This window comes from Carassius gibelio, chromosome B15 (assembly GCF_023724105.1).
Source record: "Carassius gibelio isolate Cgi1373 ecotype wild population from Czech Republic chromosome B15, carGib1.2-hapl.c, whole genome shotgun sequence".
Taxonomy (NCBI): Eukaryota; Metazoa; Chordata; class Actinopteri; order Cypriniformes; family Cyprinidae; genus Carassius; species Carassius gibelio.
The window spans coordinates 1,465,338-1,487,977 of record NC_068410.1 but is presented as its reverse complement, the minus strand read 5'-3'; the positions used below and the strand labels follow the sequence as shown (position 1 = coordinate 1,487,977).

At 40.7% G+C, this 22,640-nt stretch overlaps 2 protein-coding genes across 5 annotated transcripts; both read left to right on the top strand.

Moving 5' to 3' along the window:
* Window positions 1-2,147: 2,147 nt before the first annotated feature.
* LOC127972090 (protein Smaug homolog 2) lies at window positions 2,148-10,982 on the top strand. 3 transcript variants are annotated; one of them, XM_052575372.1, is made up of 13 exons: window positions 2,148-2,275; window positions 3,773-4,190; window positions 4,630-5,049; window positions 5,264-5,494; window positions 5,651-5,760; window positions 5,969-6,055; window positions 6,138-6,408; window positions 6,932-7,017; window positions 7,093-7,205; window positions 7,532-7,742; window positions 8,328-8,454; window positions 8,793-8,876; window positions 9,496-10,982. In XM_052575372.1, exons 2-13 carry the CDS (start codon window positions 3,995-3,997, stop codon window positions 9,522-9,524), a joined length of 1,965 nt encoding a protein of 654 aa, XP_052431332.1. In that variant the 5' UTR covers window positions 2,148-2,275; window positions 3,773-3,994; the 3' UTR covers window positions 9,525-10,982. The 3 variants fall into 3 exon arrangements, with proteins under 3 accessions (XP_052431332.1, XP_052431331.1, XP_052431330.1); XM_052575371.1 differs by having other exon boundaries at window positions 5,945-6,055; XM_052575370.1 differs by lacking the exon at window positions 2,148-2,275 and adding an exon at window positions 2,298-2,457 and having other exon boundaries at window positions 5,945-6,055.
* Window positions 10,983-14,434: 3,452 nt separating this feature from the next.
* On the top strand, window positions 14,435-21,388 carry LOC127972300 (uncharacterized). Of its 2 annotated transcripts, none has more exons than XM_052575721.1 (6): window positions 14,435-14,642; window positions 15,644-15,672; window positions 15,892-15,964; window positions 16,249-16,308; window positions 19,406-19,959; window positions 20,539-21,388. In XM_052575721.1, the coding sequence occupies exons 1-6, from the start codon at window positions 14,594-14,596 to the stop codon at window positions 20,602-20,604; spliced, it is 831 nt and encodes a 276-aa protein (XP_052431681.1). In that variant the 5' UTR covers window positions 14,435-14,593; the 3' UTR covers window positions 20,605-21,388. The 2 variants fall into 2 exon arrangements, with proteins under 2 accessions (XP_052431681.1, XP_052431680.1); XM_052575720.1 differs by having other exon boundaries at window positions 14,436-14,642; window positions 20,536-21,388.
* The last annotated feature ends 1,252 nt before the right edge of the window (window positions 21,389-22,640 follow it).

Here is a 22,640-nt window from a genome sequence, read left to right as displayed (position 1 = left end):
TTATCAATCTGTTTGTCGACTTGTTTTCTTTCAATTAACAATTAGCTACTTTTATTTTTATTTATCTAAAAAACCTATAATAGATATAAATAAATAAAACCTAAAATAATAATAATAATAACAAATAAAAAAACGAGATCAGTGAGGTTTAATCAGATATATTATAGAATCCAATTAAGGTCATTTGGACAAATCATACTCATATTTTGAATCTACAAGGAATTAAACTGCGAAAACTTAATAGAAATGAACTGAACTGAATAGAATCTGAAGTGGCAGAGCAGATCCAGTGATTGCTGATTTGTCCTTAATATCACAATGTAAGGGGAACATTTCTCCCCAGATCTGAAGCACTGATTCCTTCATTTGCTGAACACAGAGAAACCCTTTATACCTGGAGAAGAAGAAAACAGGGCTGCACTGGCTGCAGAATACGTGTGAGCTGGTTCATCTATTTAGATGGATTTTATTTATTTGTTATCTAGGTTCTTTTTATTATTATTGTTTCTTTCTTGTTATTAGCATTATATGTTGGCAACGTTGTGTAACACGCTCTTGCTAATAAAGCTTTATTGAGTTGAATTAGAGTGAGAGTATGGAAGCAGATTAGACTCGATCATAATTGACGCAAAAGACAGGATGCACACGTGCGTGTCGATCAACCAATCATAAGCCGCTGTGGGCGTGTCTACCTGGACGTTACGTCATCAGCGCGAGCCCAGGGTTCAGAAGAGGTTTGTGCAGGGGGCAAGGAAGTCGACTGGAAGTTGAAGTCGGGTGGGGGCTGCCATCTTTTAGCAGAACTTCACTTGCGTTAGCATCCCATTGACTCCCATTCATTTTGGCGTCATTTTGACAGCGAATAACTTTACATCTGAGGCGTTTAAAGACTCCGTTTGTCCATTATTTATTTCTAAAGATACACGACAATGTATAAAGGGCTCCATTACCTTCTATGTTACATTACGGCCCCGTATAAACATTTTTTGTAAAAAATAGGCTAACGATTGCGTCATAACCACTCGGCTCTCTGTCGCATTACCGTACAGACAGGAGAAGAAGCTCGCAGGCAATTAACTTAATATGGTGTACTGGCATTACATTTTAAAATACTATACAAAATATACAAAATGCTAAAAAAACGCTAAAAATGGGCTTCACTTGTCTCAATTGAGTTCCAATGGGGTCGCTGTGTCCATTTCTTTTACTGTCTATGGGTTTGTGCTGCTAATAATTTATTTCAGTTAACTAATAACTTCTTTTTTATCTTACTTTTCTCATAACACACACACACACACACACACATGAATGAATGTGATGAATAAAAATCTTGAATAACTAGCCTTGTAAAGGTGTATTGTTTTATCTTTGCATGCTTACTTAAAACTTGACATAAAATTAGTCTCTTATCCCAACATCATTTTGTGTGTTGTAATTTGATGTTTACATCACAAAACAAAGTTAAACATTAATAATGGTTAAATCACATGATATCTTGTGAAAAATTAAGTAAATGAATGTCAATTGCATTAAGAAATGAGTATGTAAAGGTAAATAACATAAAAGAGATAAAGATTAATGTGAAGGAAGAGGTCTGTAACTCATACAGATGTTGTGCCAAAGTTAAATTTTTTTTTTTAAAGCATAATTTTTCTCACACTGTACAATGATAATTACTATTTCTGCATTATTGTAAGGGTTTGGTTTAGGGTTGGGGTTATGATTGGTCGATCGACAGGCTCAAATCTGATTGGCTAAAGAGTACAAGTGTCTTGCATGGGAGGAGTATGCTGAAGGGAAAGTCTCAAAAATACACACAAATCACACGATTCACATATTCACAGTCTGTGATAAACTTGTGAATTTTAAGTATTCAGTATTTTTTCAGTATACAATTTTTTTGAATGTATATTCTTAATTTGTGCAAGTGAATAGTTTTTTTGTGGAAAAAATAAATTATATATACACACACACACACACAGACACACACACACACACACACACACACACACACATATATATATATATATATATATATATATGTATTTATTTTTTGCAAGCAAGTGAATAGAGAAACCCATGTGTGCGCCGTGTCTTTTATTGAGTCTAGTCTGCTTCCACATGAGTGAGTGAGTGAGTGAGAGAGAGGAACACACACACACACACACACACAGAGAGAGAGAGAGAGAGAGAGAGAGAGAGAGCTAGCTTAAAGTAGCTCCTGTGATCTTCAAGAAATTCTGTGTTTCTACGCTGTTCTCACGCGTGTCACTCAGTAAGTGTGTGTGTGTGTGTTTGCTCTGGGTTTGTGCACAGTGTGTGTATGTTTGTATTAGCTCTGGGTTTGTGCACAGTGTGTGTATGTTTGTATTAGCTCTGGGTTTCTGCTTCAGTGTGTGTGTGTTGGAGATGCTTCCCGTCATGAACTGTGCGTTATGAAGTGTAATGATGAATCAGGTGTGTTGTAATTGTCAAACGGTGTCTATGTGTATGTTTGTGTGTGTGTGTGTGTGTGTGTGTGTTTATGTTGTGTCAGTCAGATTGCTGTTAGCATTAGCATTAGCATCAGGCCTGTTAGCCGCGCTTCGGTGTTCAGCGTTTATTTCATTTCTGCACTAATGAAGGATTATAAACTCGAGATCTGACCCACTGCGACTCATTTAATCCTCCTCATCACTATCTGTGTGTGTGTTTGACACCGTGTGGCTGTAATACTGATGTGTGTGTGTGTGTGTGTTAAAGCTAACAGCTATCGACACACCGCCGCCTCACATCGATGTTCTTCACATTTACAGTTCATTTCACACTGAATCGATGTAACTCTCTGATTCTATGATCCTAAGCTCTTCTGACTGGTTTTCCTCGGTCTGTGTTGATGTTAGTCTGAACTGACGAGTTTCTGTCGGAGTTTATCAGCATCTGAGTGTATTTACATCTGATCAGACCCTCATCTGTCTCTGTGTACTCATCCTCGGTGTTTTTTTTTTTTTTTTTTACTGTATCTGACGGTATTTACAAATTTTTAAAAGATTAAAAAAGATTTACCCTTATTATACACCTCATATGTGTGATTTTACACCGTCTGGCTGAATGTACTCCTCTTCTGACTTGATTTATTGGTGACCCATACCCAGAATTCGTGTTCTGCATCTAACCCTATGACTGTTGTTTTCGCCCTCATCTAACAGACATTTTCTCTTTTTAAAAACAAAAATTGATTTACCCTGATTGCTTAAGCCTGACTGATTTTTATTCCCTTTCGACAGTATTTAGCCATTTCTTTTTAATTTCCACTTATTTTACCCTCATCTGACTGTTTTATTTGCTGAACGTTAATTTACCCTGATTTTCACCCCCGGTATGTCTGATTTTTTTTATTTTTTTTATTCGGTCTGTGTGATTTTGTGTGATTTTATTTTATCCCTTGTATGTGTGATTTTTGTGATTTTTTTTTTTTCCACCCCTGTGAGATTTCTCCCCCCGGTCTGTGTGATTTTGTGTGATTTTTATTTTTATTTTATCCCTTGTATGTGTGATATTTTTTTTTTTTTTTTTTTCACCCCTGTGAGTTTTCTCCCCCCGGTCTGTGTGATTTTGTGTGATTTCTCCGTCTGTCTGGCGGTGGATGAGGGTGTAATCCTCAGAGAGTTGCTGTGGTCTGCAGGACGGTGGGAATCTGATTATGTGCAGCTCTGTGATAATCTGAGACCGAGAGAGGGATGAATGAGTGTGTGTTTGTGTTTTGTTTAACACGCGTGTGCTCTGTGTGCAGCTGCTGGCGTCCGTGTGAAGATGCTCTAGAAACATCTGCATCTGACCCTTACCTTTGACCCCTGACCCCGAACACTGACCCGTGCCTGGCCGGCGTCCACCGTGCTCCAGAACCATGTGAGGGCTTTTCAGTGCCTCTCTGAGCACCGCCTGTAACCCCGCCCCAGTTTATACAAGCCCCGCCCCTCCCTCTAGCCCCGCCCCTCCTCTGAAGACACTGGCCATGATGTTCCGGGACCAGGTGGGGATCCTGACGGACTGGTTCAAGGGCTGGAATGAGTGTGAGCAGACGGTGGCGCTGCTGTCGCTGCTGAAGCGTGTCTCTCGGACGCAGGCCCGCTTCCTGCACATCTGTCTGGACCACTGGCTGGCCGACTGCACCGAGATACACATACTGGAGGCAGAGGCCAACAACGCAGGTGAAACTCACACGCTCCAGCTCTGCTGTCTGATTTCATCCATAAATCATTTCTGTCATCATTGTTGCTCCATTTGGTGAAAGCAGGCATCTCATGTCTGTTAAACCTTTCAGACAATCATATCAGAACATTTAAATCTGTTTGCACTTCACAAACAGTCTTCAACCAGACTATATTATTCTGTCTTAGGGTTTTTTTTTCAGATACAAACACTGATGTCTATAGTAGCGATTAAAAGTTACTGGCACTTCAAATAAAGTTTGTGTCATTGCGTCGTTTCTCCACTAGGTGGCGACAAGTGACTGTTAAAAATTATTTCTCTTTGAATCATTCGTTCAAGAGATTCATTTAAAAACACTGATAAAATTGATTAAATAAGATATTAGTCCTTGATGTCACCTGTTTACCAAATTGTGATGTGTTTGTGGTCTGTGTCCAGCTGTGGTCAGTCAGTGGCAGCAGGAGCAGAAGGAGAAGGCCGTGTCGCTGCTGCTATCCCATCTGCCCCTGCTGCAGCCGCGCAACAGTGAAGCTAAGTGTGAGTACATGAAGCTGCTGCAGATGGTCCTGAGCCACACCATCGAGAGCAGTCTGTTCGTGGAGGAGAGTCGCCAGCTGCTGTCCTACGCCCTCATCCACCCGGCCACCACCCTCGATGACCGGAACACTCTGGCCCTGTGGCTCAATCACCTGGAGGAGCACCTGTCCTCACGGCCGGCCGCGCTGCATCACGCCCCGCAGGGCTCCGACGACTGGCCCTGCTCCGCCGAGGCCCTGGAGCCACCCTACGGACAGAACGGACACATGGCTTTCCCTGGATCGGGCGGAGTGACCCCACCGGTCAGCAGCAGCAGCACAGGTGACCAGCTGTCCGTCTCACACACACACACACATTTTTTCAGAACAGATGTTTATCTAAACATGCTTCTTTATCATGCATTTGAACGAGGTCTTCAGAAATCTTGGTGAAGATGTGAACATACTCAAATGTCACACATGGCTTTATCTGCAGAACACCGAGCGCAGGAGCAGTGTGTAGTTTGGATGTAAAGTGTGTAACAATCGCTCCGCAGGACTGTCTGGTCAGGTGCAGCCGAGCTCGATGAGGCCCTCCATGTCTCTCACACCCACCAGTCAGCTGACCTGTGGCTCTGATTGGCTGAGCCAGGAGGAGGGGGGCGTGTCCGGAGCAGAACACGCCCCTCTGTCGCCGCAGAGCAGTGTGGCTTCATCAGGCAGCGAACAGACGGAGGAGCAGAGCAACACACGCAACACTTTCCAGGAGGACGGCAGCGGGATGAGAGGTGACCCGCACACACAGAGACACACACACACATTCATACACACACTCATACACACACACAGAGACAGACACACGCATACAGTCACTCACAGAGCTCAGGTGTGGCGGTAGTTTTCTTAATCAATTCACCTTCTGTGTGTGTGTGTTTCTCCTGCAGACGTGCCGGCCTGGCTGAAGAGTCTCCGTCTGCATAAATATGCGTCACTCTTTTCTCAGATGACGTATGAAGAAATGATGATCCTCACAGAGAAGCACCTGGAGTCACAGGTGAGCTCCGCCCCTATCAGCTCATGTGACTCAAAGCCCCGCCCACCACACTTTCACACTGAAGCTGATCATCCTGTTGAATTCTCCAGGTTTTGATGCATCAGCAAGCAAGACAATTGAATCGTATTTTAATGAATCGTGGCACATTTAACATCCACTGAGCTGCTTAATCAGACTCAGGTAGTCGTGTGGTGTGTGTTTGTTTCAGAACGTGACGAAAGGAGCTCGACATAAGATCGCTCTGAGCATCCAGAAGCTGAGAGAGCGACAGAGCGTCCTCAAATCTCTAGAAAAGGTGAACAGTCAGTCAGTGATCGGGATTCATTTGTGCTCGTCTCGAACCTTCTGCTTATCGTAGATTGTGTTGTTGATTCCAGGATATTCTGGAAGGCGGGAACGTTCGGAATGCTTTACAAGAGCTTCAGCAGATCATCATCACGCCAATCAAAGTCTATGCCCCGCCCACTGCTGCTCAGAAGGAGGTGGAGCCTGGAGTCACACCTGCCGATAAAGCAGCCAATCCTGGTGAAGAGAAGGAGAGCGAGGGCTTCCAGACCCACAATCCTCCAGCGTGTGACGGAGAATCAACGTCTGCACCCATCGGTGACGGAGACATCGCAGGACAGTTCACACGTGTGATGGGGAAAGGTACACACACACACACACACACACTGAACACATTGAATCTTTGTTTTGTTTCCATCTCTTCATACAGTACAGATGAAACTGCAGACCTGTGTGTGATTAAGGTTCACTGCACTAGAGAAAAAAAAAAGCATAATACTAAAGACTTTTGCATTATATTTGCTTATAAAAGCTTTATGAACTTAATTAAAACTTATATATTTTTCAGTTGTACATAAATAAAAACTAGCGAGTAGTTGGTAAATTTCCAAAATCCCTGGATTAAAAAAAAAAATTTTTTTCAAAATAATAATAAAAACTATAATAATATCTCAATGATACTAAAATAACAAGGATATTTAATCGTTTTAACAGGTTAATACAGATTCAATACCTTTTATTAAATGTCTTATTTAAATAAAAATAGTATTTCAATATTACTTTTATCTTTTCTTTTCTTTACATTTTAATTTATTTCAAGTAATTGAAATGTTTTTTTCTGGTGGTTGTAGTTAAGTGTAATAAGCGTGTGTGTGTGTGTGTCCAGTGTGCACACAGCTGCTGGTGTCCAGACCGGACGAGGAGAACATCAGCTGTTACCTGCAGCTCATAGAGAAGTGTGTGACACACGAGGTGAGGCCTGCTCCATCACTGATGCTGCGGTGCTCCAGCGTGACTCTCATGAGTGTGTGTGTGTGTGTGTGTCAGGCGTTTACAGAGACGCAGAAGAAGCGGCTGTTGTCATGGAAACAGCAGGTGCTGAAGTTGCTCCGCCTCTTCCCACGGAAGACTGTGATTGACAGCAGCGTTTACCGGAGAGGGTGAGTGTGATGTGTGTTGTGTTTATTATTAATTTGTGTATTATTAATTGTTACATTTCTTTTATTATGATAAATATGTTACAGACTCACAGATATGAAGGTTTATTATTAATATATTGTATTGTATATTTGAAAAAATGACCAGATATATGTTCATGTTTAATAACTAGTAAGAAGGTGGCTTGAACACTTCCTCTTGTAGAGATGAGTGTGTGTGTATGTGTGTGTGTGTGTGTGTGTGTGTGTGTGTGTGTGTGTGTGTGTGTGTGCGTGTGCGTGCCGCTCGTCCTCACCGGTGACCCGTGTGTGTGTGTGTGTGTGTGCAGCTGGCAGCAGTACGGGTCGAACTCTCTGCCCACAGCTGGATCTGTGAGCGCAGGCTTGAGCCGCCGGGGACAGAGACCCTTCCAGATGCCCCCCCGAGGAGCTCCTCCAGCCGGACGCATGAGTCTGATGAGCACTGACCGGGGTCTGACCGGAGCATCCCCCCGACACTCGCTCACTAACCCCCCCACCGCCAGCACACAGGGCCGACAGGTGACACACACACACACACACACACACACTCACACACATTCACTCACTCTCTCTCTCACACACACACACACACACACACACTGCAGGTGAGATGTTTCTAACAGTGCATCAGATACTGATGTAAACTGATGTAAACATGAGTCTGTGCTCTATATCTCCAGTAATGAGATGAGATGTAAATGATCCGCACATATAACACAGAGACTGAGAGCTGAAGAAATCAAGGCTCCTCAGAAGATGTGAGATGTTCTGGAGGCTTGTGAAGATCATTCCTCCGCTGAGGAACAGTGAAAGTAAAGCTCCTCAAAAGATCCTGAGGATCAGATTTGAGACTCTAAAACATGATTGATGGAGAATCAGGTGAAGATGAGCTGCTTCAGTCCAGGAAGAGTTCATCTGGAGATATTACTGACCTTACTCTGAACTTTACTGGATCACAATCAGGAGAGATCTGACACCAGGAGCTCCAGAATTACACTGAAAGAGCTCTGACTTTGACTGATAAAACACTCTGAACTCTCCTCAGAGACAGAAGCTGGTTGTGAAGCGGCTGACAGTGACAGACAGTGTGATCATGTGTTTCAGAATCTGTGGTTTGGGAATCCTGGAGGCAGTAACAGCATGCCGAGCCAGAGCAGAAGTTCAGTGCAGAGAACTCATTCACTTCCTGTTCACACGTCTCCTCAGACCATGCTCCTGTTCCAGCAACAAGGTACTGACCCTGATCCTCCGACGCTGCTTTAGCTTGTAGAACATAAATGCACATAAGGATACACACATAAAATATTTATATGTACATAATACATATGTACAGTGCTCTATATAAACAAAAACTTATTTTGGATCCAGTTAATCATGATTTATTGTTGCCTAGCACTAATTAAAAATCCATTAAACAACAAATACAAATAGCAGCATTGTGCATAAATGTTAAAATAATGACATTAACAATAACTGCCAGATTGTAAATGAACAGAGAAGGTTGAGTGAGCAATGCTCTACCACTGAGCCACAGGAACACTGATCACATGCTCTTGTTTTCATTCCCAGAATGCCAAGTTCCGGGGATGGATCTGGAGATCAACCCCACGCTGGAGTCTCTGTGCCTCAGCATGACAGAGCACGCCTTAGGAGGTACGACCAATCACAGCACAGCGTCGTCCCGCACCACCCAATCACAGCACAGCATCATCCCACATTACCCAATCACAGCACAGCATCATTCCACACCGCCCAATCACAGCGCAGCGTCATTCCACACTGCCCAATCACAGCACAGTGTCGTCCCGCACCACCCAATCACAGCACAGCATCATCCCACATTACCCAATCACAGCACAGTGTCGTCCCGCACCACCCAATCACAGCGCAGCATCATCCGGCACCACCCAATCACAGCGCCCAATCACAGCACAGCATCATCCCGCACCGCCCAATCACAGCACAGCATCATCCTGCACCGCCCAGTAATGCACAGTGCATTTAAATGTACTATAGAAAATATTTGTTCTCACATCGCAGTGTTTTTGCTGGAGCTGCTGTAAAATGTGAAATTTCAAAGAATTGTAGTACTAACATATTAAAACATGTTAAAGCATAAAAAAATTGCACATTCACTCATTATTGAGAATCTACTGATGAAATATATATAGCTTTTTGGAGAAAATGTAAATTCTGTTAAGCTAGTGTTTTGCTGAAGTAACGGAAGTTAAATCTAGTTTTCTAATGCATTATTCCCATTCTCTTTCCGCAGACGGGATGGACAGAACATCGACTATATGAGAGGACCTGAAAGAAACCTGCGCTCCAGCACACACACGCAAACAACAGTCACTACAGACCACACACGACTAACTGTGTATACATTCTCTAATATTTTTCTACTTTATTGTACTTAACTAAGTTTATTATAAAGGAAATACAGAAACTATTATATGGTTGAGGAACGAAGGTGCTTCTGGTCTGAGCCGTTCGTTATCCAATGGCCATTTACATCACTTCCTGCATGACCTCTGACCCCACCACGGACTTCCTCCTGTGCTCTTCTGTGTTTAGACGGCAGTCGTGCTTCCCGTGTTTATCTGTCCTTAGTTCTGTCCAGGTACAGAGGTTTGCTAGCACTTATCCGTGAGATGTTTACCAGGCGTCACTACAGCCGCGAGCGTTTCTCCGTTTGTAAATACACAAGTGCACAAGGAAAAGCAGAATATGACCCCAGAGACTTTATCCAAATGATTTTTATACACAGATCTATGAAGTAAAGATGTGAGATCGAGCTGTGCTCGTCTGTTGCTCCGCCCCTCTGTGATTGACAGGGACATCCGCCAATGACAGACTCCGCAAAAACCCACCAATCAGATTGCATTTCATCATCATCATCATCATCATCATCTTCTGGTTTCCTGCTGTCTTCACAGACTCGACCGATCGCAGCGGTGCTTCATCTGTGGTGTGTTTCCTGTTTGAATGGTACAGTCTCCTAACGGTGTGTGTGTGTGTGTGTGTGTGTCTAGTAAAGCTTTATTGACTGAAAAACAGGCTTGTTTGCTTTGTTGGTGTAATGATTCGGTCGGAGCTCAGGAACACCCACATCTCTCGAAAATCACAGAAACAAATGTTTTTCATAAAGAAAATGAAGCCTGTTTTCTACGGAAGCTCATTTCTGCCGGCGCATAAAAAAAACAAATACATAATTGCAACTTTTTATCTCACAATTCTGACTTTTCTTAAATGTGTGTTTATGACTGTTAAACACATTCCCAATACTGTAACGGCAGAAATATTACCATTCAGTTCATCTGTGGGATGATGTGCATTTAATTGTGATCTGGATCTGAGAAGAGTCCAGACAGGTGTGTGTGTGTGTGTGTGTCTGATGTGGAACAGCCTGGCGCTGCTTCAGTATCGTGCTCATCATGAGGTCAGCTGGTCACTCCTCCTCTTCATCCGTGAGGAAGAGATCTTTCCTGGCGGGAATCATTCCAAAGATGTCCTCTGTCTGTCTCTCTCTGGAGACCTCGTCTGTGAACCTCGCTGCAGATCAGACCCACGAAAGGCGCTTGGCATGAGATATTACTATTATTATTGCTATTATTATTATTATTATAATTATTCCTGACATCTGGAGTGATGGGACTTGTGTGTGTTGCTCTGTTTGGTTCAGTTCTTCTAATATCTTTGTCATGCTTCTTACCTGAATGGACAGCAGAATGATAATAAATTGGTCATGTTTTGCATTTACTGAAGAATTTCAGTGACTCTTTCTTTAGAATGTGTTTCTCCTCCAGATGATAACAGACTACACACAACAACAACAAGGACTCTGTGTATGTATGTGTGTGTGTGTGTGTGTGTGAGAGAGAGTGAGTGATGTGTGTGTGTGTGTGTGTGTGTAAGAGAGAGTGTGTGAGAGCGAGTGTGTGTGTGTGTGAGACGTGGACATCAGGGGCCGATCTACCCCTGCTGCCACCCCAGTTGGCAGCAACGAATTAAAGGTTATGGCCAATTTGAAAATTTACGAGCGCGAATCTTTCGTGATTCGTCATCCCGCTCCAACTCTCGAACTGACTCAAATGATTCGCGAACCCGCTCCGGACTCCCGAACGATTCAAATGGTTTGCGATCCCCAAACTGACTCAAATGATTCGCGAACCCGTTTTGAACTCCCGAACTGACTCAAATGATTCGCGATCCTGTTCATAGCTCCAAACTGACACAAATGATTCGCGATCCCCATAACTGACTCAAATGATTCGCGATCCCGCTACGAACTCCCGAACTGATTCAAATGATTCGCGATCCCCAAACTGACTCGAATGATTCGCGAACCCGCTTTGAACTCCCGAACTGACTCAAAAGATTCGCGATCCTGTTCATAGCTCCAAACTGACACAAATGATTCGCGATCCCCATAACTGACTCAAATGATTCGCGATCCCGCTACGAACTCCCGAACTGATTCAAATGATTCGCGATCCCCAAACTGACTCGAATGATTCGCGAACCCGCTTTGAACTCCCGAACTGACTCAAAAGATTCGCGATCCTGTTCATAGCTCCAAACTGACACAAATGATTCACGATCCCCATAACTGACTCAAATGATTCGCGATCCTGTTCATAGCTCCAAACTGACACAAATGATTCGGATCCCCATAACTGACTCAAATGATTCGCGATCCCGCTACGAACTCCCGAACTGATTCAAATAATTCGCGATCCCCAAACTGACTCGAATGATTCGCGAACCCGCTTTGAACTCCCGAACTGACTCAAAAGATTCGCGAGCCCGCTCCGAACTCCCGAACGATTCAAATGGTTTGCGATCCCCGAACTGACTCAAATGATTCGCGATCCCGCTACGAACTCCCGAACTGACTCAAATGATTCGCGATCCTGTGACACGAACGCCCGAACTGATTTCAAATGATTCGCAATCAAATGATTCACTATATATGTACATGTTATTACAAATGCCATGTGATTGCTGCTGTTACACTTACAGGACAATCAAATCCTTGTTTAGGATACTGACCAAACATTTCATTCAAATATTCACTTCATCTTTCATTTTTGGACACCTTTTTGCTAAAGATGACACAGGCTTTATAATTTCGTCAACAAAAAACGTGCATATCACAACCCTTACAAAAATAAACCATGGTTTTATCATAGTAAAACTGCTTAGTTTCCTTTTGCATGATTTCTGAAAGCTTGAGACTATAAAATAAATTAGAGTCATAATAAAGTTATAGCCACAGGTAAATGTCGAGAGCTACAATTGTGATTTGTAAATAATACAATTTATTCATTTAGTTTTTTATTTGATTAAATTTATTTTTTCACCTCTATAGTAGGTGTTTATTTCATCATCATATTTGAGGAAGGGGGGCACAACAATAAATCCTGCTTATGGGAACCCTTAAGGTGTTGTTATACACGTCTCTGGGAATGTGTGCTCTACTACACACACACACACACACACACACACACACACTCACACACACTGAAGCACGCGTGGTGTTTTCAGCTCTTCACTATATTAACACATGATGTAGGCTACACATGTGCACGTCAGCGCTATGAGAGGATTTCACCATTTCATTTGATAAAACTATCGTCATTCATTCGTATCGTATACACAGACTGACAGAAACGGCAATGTCTTTACGACAACCTGTCAGAATAACATTTTGGTATAACTTGAAGAAATTCAAACAGAAATATAATACTATTGCACAGTAGAGTATGCTGTACTTCAAGTATCTTATACTTGATATGCTATACTTCCTATTAGCTAATAATAATAGTTAATTAAAAAACACAGAAACTCTGTCTACAACCCAACAAAATAAAAGTTTGGTCCAACTCAAAGAAATTATGTAAGAAATTGCTTAGTAAAATATACTTTAAAAAAGATATACTAAAACATTATTTTAAAGGAATATCACACAAGTTTTCATAGAAGTTTTAATTTAAACTTGCCAAAACAATAACACCATGTTTTTCAGAAACAATTTCTAAAAGTAGATTTGTATTTGTGCCTATAATGTTTATTTATTTATGATTATTGTCAGCTAATAAAAACTATGCTTCAGGACCATATTCATATAACATCTAAGGCTAAATGTAGCTCTTGACTGGTTGAGTTAGATGATGATTAACACTAAACTGTAGAAAATCACTCGAGTCTCCCCAGCTGGAAATGTCTGTTAAAGTCTTGTGTTTCTTATAATAAATTGACATATTGATAACACTGAATCTTTTATAATGCTCTTAATGACATGTGGATGCATACTGTATGCATTAGTGAGTGTGAGGGGCTTATGGCGTATGGTCACTTATTCCTTATATGAACTGTTTCAAATGCAAGACATTGATTGCATGAGATTAAGTTTGTAAATGATAGCTGTGTCCTTTTGTAGTGTGTACATATATTTATCATCAATCTGTGATAACTGTGACTAAATTCAGTACATATACGTCTGCCATATGTTGCCACCCCTCAAAAATTCCTGCCCCCTTCTCGCCACCCCATCAATATTTTTCTAGATCCGCTCCTGAGTGCACATCAAATATTCGCTGATTTCTTGCTCACATTATTTCCTCGTATAATCTCTAAACTTTAAATCCAATATTGTATTGTGAGACTAGACCATTATCAACTAAATAAACTAAAACGATTAAAAAGAGAAAAACACGTTCTTATCTGAAACAAAACTTATTTAAAACTATAAAGTTTATGTATTTTTTCTAGTTGCCAAGGAAACATGTCCCATTTTTTTGTTTAGTTGAACTGCTAAAATAAAACTAATGAATAAAATTGAAACCATAAAAACTTCTATAATCTATATTATAGACTATATAAAATAACTAATAAAATGAAGCAAGACATCACAAGCGCAACAAAATGATTAAAAATGTTAATATGAACAAACCACACGTTTGTATTTGTATTATTTAACATTAAAGAAAGATTCTGACCATATTCCGAATGTATTCCAATATATGAATTAATGTCGTTTTGTAGATAATCAAACACTGTAATAATTACAGAATATTAGTGCTTTGCAGTGAAAGTACGTCATTTGGTTTTCAATTATATCGATATTTTATTAATTAATTTGTGTCGCTGAAAACGAAACACTTATCTCCCCAGACAGTCGTGAGCGCGCACGGACACGCGCACGGGCTCCATCTGTGCGCGGGCACGCCGCGGGAGCGCGCAGAGCTCATCATGTCCTCCAGGTGGATCTCCCTGTAGTCTCTCCCCACAATCAGACGTGATCAAATCATCTTCATCACCATCTTCATCTGTTCTTCTGTGCGCGCGCCCGTGTGTGTGTGTGCGTGATGCGCGTGCTGGTGTTCTGGTCGGCGGCGTGCGTGTTCTTCGCTGCAGGTGAGTGACCTTCAGCTGTGCTATCATAAATCTGCATCTGCGTCGATAAACGTTCAGTGTGTGTCCGGTATCGTTCATCTCTCACAGCAGCAGCAGCAGTCGCGTTACATAACACCTCAAACACGCCTCTATTAGTATTATTATCAGATACTTTATTAATCCTTCACAAGAAATCATATTGTTACAGCAGCAAGCACAAATCAATCCATGCACTAAGACATATGTACCTAAATAAGAATCTCTCACACACACACACACACACACACACACGCACACACACACACACACACACACAGGAAGAAATGATTGCACATTAAAATGCTAATGTATTAAAGTTGTGTTGGTGAGTTTAGTTTGATCTGATCCGGTGGGACAGGAATAGCAGTAATCTGGGATTATTGTCCTCCGTCAGGTGTCTGTCTGTTCAGATTAATGCTTCACCGCACAAAAACACCTGTCAGCTTTCAGATTTGGGGCTTTCTGCTGTTTCACGGTGGGGGGGTTTCAGACTAGTGGAAGGAAAACAAACTCAGGACATTGTTAAGTGTTTCTATTATAGCACTTTATCTATTTGTGTCAAAAGATTTCAATTCCAGTGCGCTTCTCCTTCACTGAGCCATCAGTCTCCTCTTCAGCAGCGCTCATTAATATGCATGTTTATTAATGAGTCGCTCCATCCTTAAATGAGTGTTAATGAGCAGTCCTGCTCTCATGGGTTAGGTGTACGAATTATTATAATAACATTATATTATGCATAATTACATCAATTAACCATAGCGTAATTAATATTACTCAGTATTTAAATGTATAATTACACTGTAACAAGGACATGTTGAGATAAAGAAAGCAGAAGTAGAGGTCTGCTAGAGCGGTATCTTCAGATGGTGTGTCTAAAGCACATCTAAAGCACACGTGTGTATGTTTCTCTTCTTCTGTGTGCGTCACGCTCCGGTGTCAGTCTGAAAGAGTCTGATTCTGTCTGTTTCTGCTCTCGTCTGCAGTGAGGTGCGTCCCTCTGCTGGAAGAGAAGGTCAGACACGCTTCCATCATGCTTTCTGATGTGTGTGTGTGGATCTCTGCAGACTAACCTGTGTGTGTGTGTGTGTGTGTGTGTGTGTCTCTCTCTCTCTCTCTCTCTCTCTCTCTCTCTCTCTCTGTGTGTGTGTGTGTGTGTCTCTCTCTCTCTCTCTCTGTGTGTGTGTGTGTGTCTCTCTCTCTCTCTCTCTCTCTCTGTGTGTGTGTGCACCAGAGCGTGGACTGTTCTTCTGATGGGGTCAGTAGTGCTGATGGACAGACGGTGGGCTGTGAGCGACGAGAGACCGGTGAGTTTCTGAGAAACCTGTGAGACACTAAAGAAGATATTCTGAGACTATTCAGCATGAACTCACACATCACAGCGGGTAAAAGGTGCTGATGACATGAAATGTTCTCCAGATGTTGGTAACAACTCAAGTACTCCTTACATACAGAGAGAACAGAAGTTCAGAAATTATGTTCTGTGTAATGATGGAATTAAACACATGAAGAAAGAGAGGTGCAAATATAATTATATTTACTGGTGAAACGGTGAGGTGTTGAAGTGACTGTGTGCTGGTTCTGTTAACAGATGAAGCTCAAGAGAGACATGAGGGTCTTCTGAGAGAGCTGCAGGAGCTGGCTCAACACGGTCCGTAACACACACACACACACACACACACACACACACACACACTGTGATGCAGCTTTAGGTCTCTACGAGATGACAAAGCCTTTATTCAGATCAGTTTACAGACTTCATCAACATCAGTCATGAATCATACTCCTTTCTGACTCGTTCTGAGTTGCTGAAGCCAAACACACTCTCTGTTTCACTCTTTCACGTCACTACCGTATTTTCCGGACTATAAGTCACACTTTTTTTCATAGTTTGGCTGGTCCTGCGACTTATAGTCAGGTGCGACTTATTTATCAAAATTAATTTGACTTGAACCAAGTGAAATTAACTAAGAGACATGAACCAAGAGAAAACATTACCGTCTCCAGCCGCTAGAGGGCGCTCTATACTGCTCAGTTCTCCTGTAGTCTACACTGAAGACATAGAGCGCCCTCTCGTGGCTGGAGACGGTCATGTTTTCTCTTGGTTCTTGGTTCTAAATAAATGCGACTTTAAAATTGATATTTATGCATCTGAAAGCTAAATAAATGATCTCTCCAGTGATGTGTGGTTTGTTCGGAGGACAATATTTGTCTGAGATACAACTATTTGAAAATCTGGAATCTGAGGGAGCAAAAACATCTAAATATTGAGAAAATCATCTTTAAAGTTGTTCAGATGAAGTTCTTAGCAATGCATATTACTAACCATACATTACGTTTTTATATATATATGGTAGGAGATATCTTATCCTCATGGAACATGATCTTTACTTAATATCCAAATGATTTTTGTCATAAAAGATAAATGTATAATTGTGTCTCATACAATGTATTGTTGTCTATTTCTACAAATATACGTCTGTGACACTGATGACTGCTTCTGTGCTGCCTAGGGAGGCCCGTGCCTCTGTAGACATGTCCCTGGCCACCCCCGTGCTGTAAAAAAAAAAGTAATATGATTTACACGCGAGCGCCAAAAGCGGAACTAATGTGACGCAACGTTCTACACGGGTAAATTAGTGCAGCGCACCCAAGAACTTAATCATATTCAGGGATGCAAACATCGCGCTTTTCGGCGCCTCCTGTTTTTTTCACATCAGTTTGGGTGACTTGGTTCTGATTATAATTTCTCAAAGTCATCTGAAGCAATTCCATAGCTTAATGTTATGGACAGAAGACTATTTACATCATTAAATTAAAGTTTACGGAAACCTTGTTTTCCCTCCTCTGCGGCTGTCAATCATTCTCCATTCAGTATTCAAATATCGCGCACCGTCCATTTACAGCAGGATGCATGGTAAAACTCTATCCAATATTATATACTCATATTATAATGCTTGATCTGCAGAAAAAAAGGCTGTGGATTTGAAAAAAAATTTATTTTATGTTTGTTGCTGTTTTTAAAAGACTCGCTTGTGCCTCTTAGATCACACACGTTTTAAAAGCAGTAAACTTTTAAAATCACTTTGTGAGTTCTGTTTTGAAGCGTTTTATATTATCATGGTTTTGCGCACTGAAAGATTATTAAAAGCTTATTATATTTTTAGCCTGCACAATACATTTAAAATAAGCATAATTTAATTGTATATTATTTCTGTGTAGTGTAGTGTAAGCATTATAAATATATACACTTCTGAATTCTTGACATTCATATATAAATATTAAATTGTGAAATGTATGATTGCCTGATTGAATTTTATAAGAGTACTAATAGTAATTTGTTTTTATTAACATGTTTAGATTGTGTAAAATTACTGTGTAGATTTTTACAAGAATTACTTTTTCTATTTATTTGCATTACATTTAAATAAAATATGTTGCCATTTTTAATGTGCCCCTCTGGTTAAACACTGGCCCCTCCTTGGCCCCCCTAGTAAAATTTGTCTAGAGCCGCCACTGGACTCAAATGACTCAAATGATTCACAAACCCGCTCTGAAGTCGCGATCCGACTCAAATGATTCGCGAACCCGCTCTGAAGTCGCGATCCGACTCAAATGATTCGCGAACCCGCTCTGGAGTCGCGATCTGACTCAAATGACGCAAATGATTCGCGAACCCGTTTTGAATTCGCGATCTGACTCAAATGACGCAAATGATTCAGATGACTCAAATGATTCGCGAACCCGCTCTGAAGTCCCGATCCGATTCAAATGACTCAAATGATTCGCGAATCCGCTCTTAAGTCGCGATCCGACTCAAATGAATCGCGAACCCGCTCTGAAGTCCCGATCTGACTCAAATGATTCGCGAACCCGCTCTGGAGTCGCGATCTGACTCAAATGACGCAAATGATTCGCGAACCCGTTTTGAATTCGCGATCTGACTCAAATGACGCAAATGATTCAGATGACTCAAATGATTCGCGAACCCGCTCTGAAGTCCCGATCTGACTCAAATGACTCAAATGATTCGCGAACCCGCTCTTAAGTCGCGATATGACTCAAATGATTCAAATGATTCGTAAACCCGCTCTGAAGTCGCGATCTGACTCAAATGAAGTTGGGATGTGGTATAGTTTCCACATACTTGAAAAAAGAGGTTTATAGCCAGTAAACTTTTGTTTATAAATGTGAAATTTAGCTAACAGGAAACATAAATTAATTATGTAATATTTTCCAGTATTCTCTTTTGACATTGTTTTTGCATCTTTTTTGCTTTACTGGAAAGACACACTGCAACAAAAATCCATTGAACAAATCACTTTGTGAGCTCAGTTTTGAAGCGTTTCATATTATCATGGTTTTGCGCAATACATTTAAAATAAGCATAATTTAATTGTATATTATTTCTGTGTAGTGTATTGTAAGCATTATAAATATATACACTTCTGAATTCTTGACATTCATATATAAATATTAAATTGTGAAATGTATGATTGTCTGATTGAATTTTATAAGAGTACTAATAGTAATTTGTTTTTATTAACGTGTTTAGATTGTGTAAAATTACTGTGTAGATTTTTACAAGAATTACTTTTTCTATTTATTTGCATTACATTTAAATAAAATATGTTGCCATTTTTAATGTGCCCCTCTGGTTAAACACTGGCCCCTCCTTGGCCCCCCTAGTAAAATTTGTCTAGAGCCGTCATTGGCAGGGACACATAAACATATTTGTTTTTCTCCAGAGAAAGACAGAGAGCGTGAAGACACCCGTGAAAGAGACGACTACGAGCTCAACGACACGTGGGAGGAGGATGAGGATGAGGATGAGGATGAGGAAGACGAGGGAGCGATGAAGGAGCAGAATGAGCGAGACCTGGATGAGCTTCTGCAGGAGGAGATCCAGAAGACGGAGGTCCAGAGGAGACAAGACGAGGAGCTGGAGGAGCTGCTGAAGGAGCTGAAGAGGAAACAACAGGAGAAGAAACGCAGGAGGAACCAGGAGGAGGAAGAGGAGAAGAGGAAGAGCGAGCTGGAGCTGATGGTGGAGAAGGAGAAGGTGGAGAAGGAGCTGAAGGAGCTGCTGGAGGAGCAGAAGAACGACACCAAGAGCTGGAACAAAGAGAAGGAGAAGGAGGAGAAACAGGAGGAGCTGCAGGAGCTGATGAAGAAGATGAAGGAGGAGAAGAAAGAGGAGAAGAGGGAGATGGAGAACGCCAGCGATGAGGCCACGAGACAGTTCGAGAGAGAGAGAGACGAGGACGAGGACGAGGAGGAGGAGGAGGAGGATGAAGATGAGGTGAGGCATATAAACTATCAGTGTGTTGTCATAAAGCATGTTGTTCTTAGTGCTGGGAAAAGAGCAATTGTGAGAATAAAGTCAGAATTTTGAAATATTTCAGATTTCAGAAGTTTCAAGAATCGTATGTTTTTCAAATTTCTTTTATTGTAATAACATTCAAGAAATTTGAGCAACATTAATATATTCAAGAATCATTTCTGCTGTAAGTTTGTGTTCTTCAATTAAAACAAGTTAATTAAAAGGATAAAAATAAATATTTGTGTTTAAATAATAATATTTTTCATAATATTCAATATATGATATTATAATTTAATATTTTTAGCATTTTAGACTACATTCGAGTTATTAGATTATTGTAATATATTAATAAACATTTCCACAGTAATTATGACAAAACTGCATGTTCTCAAACTATGTTCCTCGATTAAAAACAGGAGTTACTGAGGGGTAAAAAAAAGGAAAAATAGATAATTTCATAAATTAATAATCCTTTATTAAGTTTAATATTTATGCACATGATCATGTAGACGATCAGATGTGGAGTGAATCCTGAACTCTGTGTGTGTTCTTCAGGAGCTGCTGGAGATCGAAGCTGAACTGAGGAAAGTGGCAGCGCAACTACATCAGCTACGCAGGGGTTAAACACACACACACACACACACACACACAATCAGATAAAACACTGAAATAAGACATCATTTAGTCCATTTATGAAGGTATATATTCATAAGCTCATAGACTTAGTTCATTCATCACGCTTCACTTTCCTGCTGCATATGTGTTTAGTGCACAGTCACGCTAGCCACGCCCCCTACACCACTCCCCGCCTCCTCATTTGAATATTTTAGCATACATATCTGTATTGTAATGCAATACTTTCTTGAGTGGTACGACTAATATAATGAGACACATATGATGAAGTATTATTGCGATTTGTGCTCTTGACTGTTACTGTAAATCTGAATCATTCTGCTGTGTGTGAACATGGCTAAAACTGTTCTGGGGTCAGAACGCCAGCCGCTGAGTGTGTGTGTTTGTGTGTGAGTGTTTGTGTGAGTGTTTGTGTGTGTGTGTGTGTGTGTGTGTGTGTGTGTGTTTGTGTGTGTGTGTGTGTGTGTGTGTGTGTGTGTTGGACAGGAAACGCTGGCGTTCTTTCCCTGCATGTTGCACTTTCCTGAAAGCAGCCAATGAGAGCAGGTCTGGTGACAGACTCCGCCCACACACACATTGTTGTCATTGAGTTTTAATAGATCTGAAAGTAAAACCAGCAATAAGAGACAGATGAGCTGATCAATACACGACTGTTGACCGCAGAATGAATCTCATATTTATTATGAATGTAAATGCAGATTAGCGGAACATATAACGGCGTTCCAGTCGAGAGAATAGTTCTGTGTTTGGTTTAATAAAGATCTGTTGACTGAAAGCACAGCGGCTCAGAGTCTGTCTGATGGAGATTCAGAGAGGTTTATCATGTGTGTGTTTTAATGTGATCACTGACTTCAAACAAGCTTCTTCACCATGACAACCGAGGCATCGTTCATTCTGTGAGTGAATCGTTTAGTTTGAATCAAATCAAAAGTGACTCTTCACGATTCTTTGTTCACTATTCAATCTAAGAGAGAAAAAGAATCATTTAAATAACGAGAAATTATACAAAGCTCTCAGCACACATCCGTCAAATTCTGTTTCACTTATTCAAGTTTTTGATTTATTGTTGTTTATGTCGCTTTGGACATGACCATTATTGTAATATTTGGTGTTTTACAGTAAAGAGTGTCACATGAATATGCTACATTATGACAAGGCAAGTTTATTTATAGAGCACATTTCACACACAATAATTCAGAGTGCTTTACATTAAAGTTTAAATAAAAACAATTACAAGGAATTTAAAAACTTTTAAAATGATTTAAAAATAGAAAAATATTACACATAAAACACAGTGCAGTCAGTACTATTATGATCATCACTATGGTATTACCGTATAAAGAATGGTCGATTTACAATATTAAACAACAGTAGGCTATTACTATTTCCATAACAAGAATCAAATAGCCTACAGTATAAAAATTATGCTGAAGTGAAGCTTGTTTCCGCCACGTGATATAATAATAATAATAATAATAATAAAGTTTATTTGATCTTACAGTATGCACTTTTTCTCGCAGTGCTGAGTTTAAATCGTCTGAGTTTATATATTGCAATTCTATGGAAGCCCGTTTTTGCTACAGAATAAAATGGTGATAGTTTTTTTTTTAAATCACAACCCCCTTTGAAATTCTAAAATGTATCCGACATATAAACCGACGCAAATCTGACTTTCTAGCAATTCCGATTTTGTGATTCCGATTTTCTATCTCAAAATTCTGAATTTAGTTGCTCCACTTTTTAGCCACTGAATAAAAAATACAAATAAAAAGGGTAATTACGAGTTGATGCCTCGCGATTCTGTTTTCATTATTCACAATTCTAAATTTAAATAGTTCGAATTGTGATAGCTATTTATTCTACTCCGCAGCGAGTGTAATAATCATAACGTGTATAATAATCATAACCACCACTGTATTGTCATCCGAGAATTCAGCGGCGGGAGTGTTTTCTGTGTATTTGTGATATAAAGATGCAAGGTGTAGTGTGAATATGAGTATCAGGTGTGTGTGTGTGTTCCTCGCCGA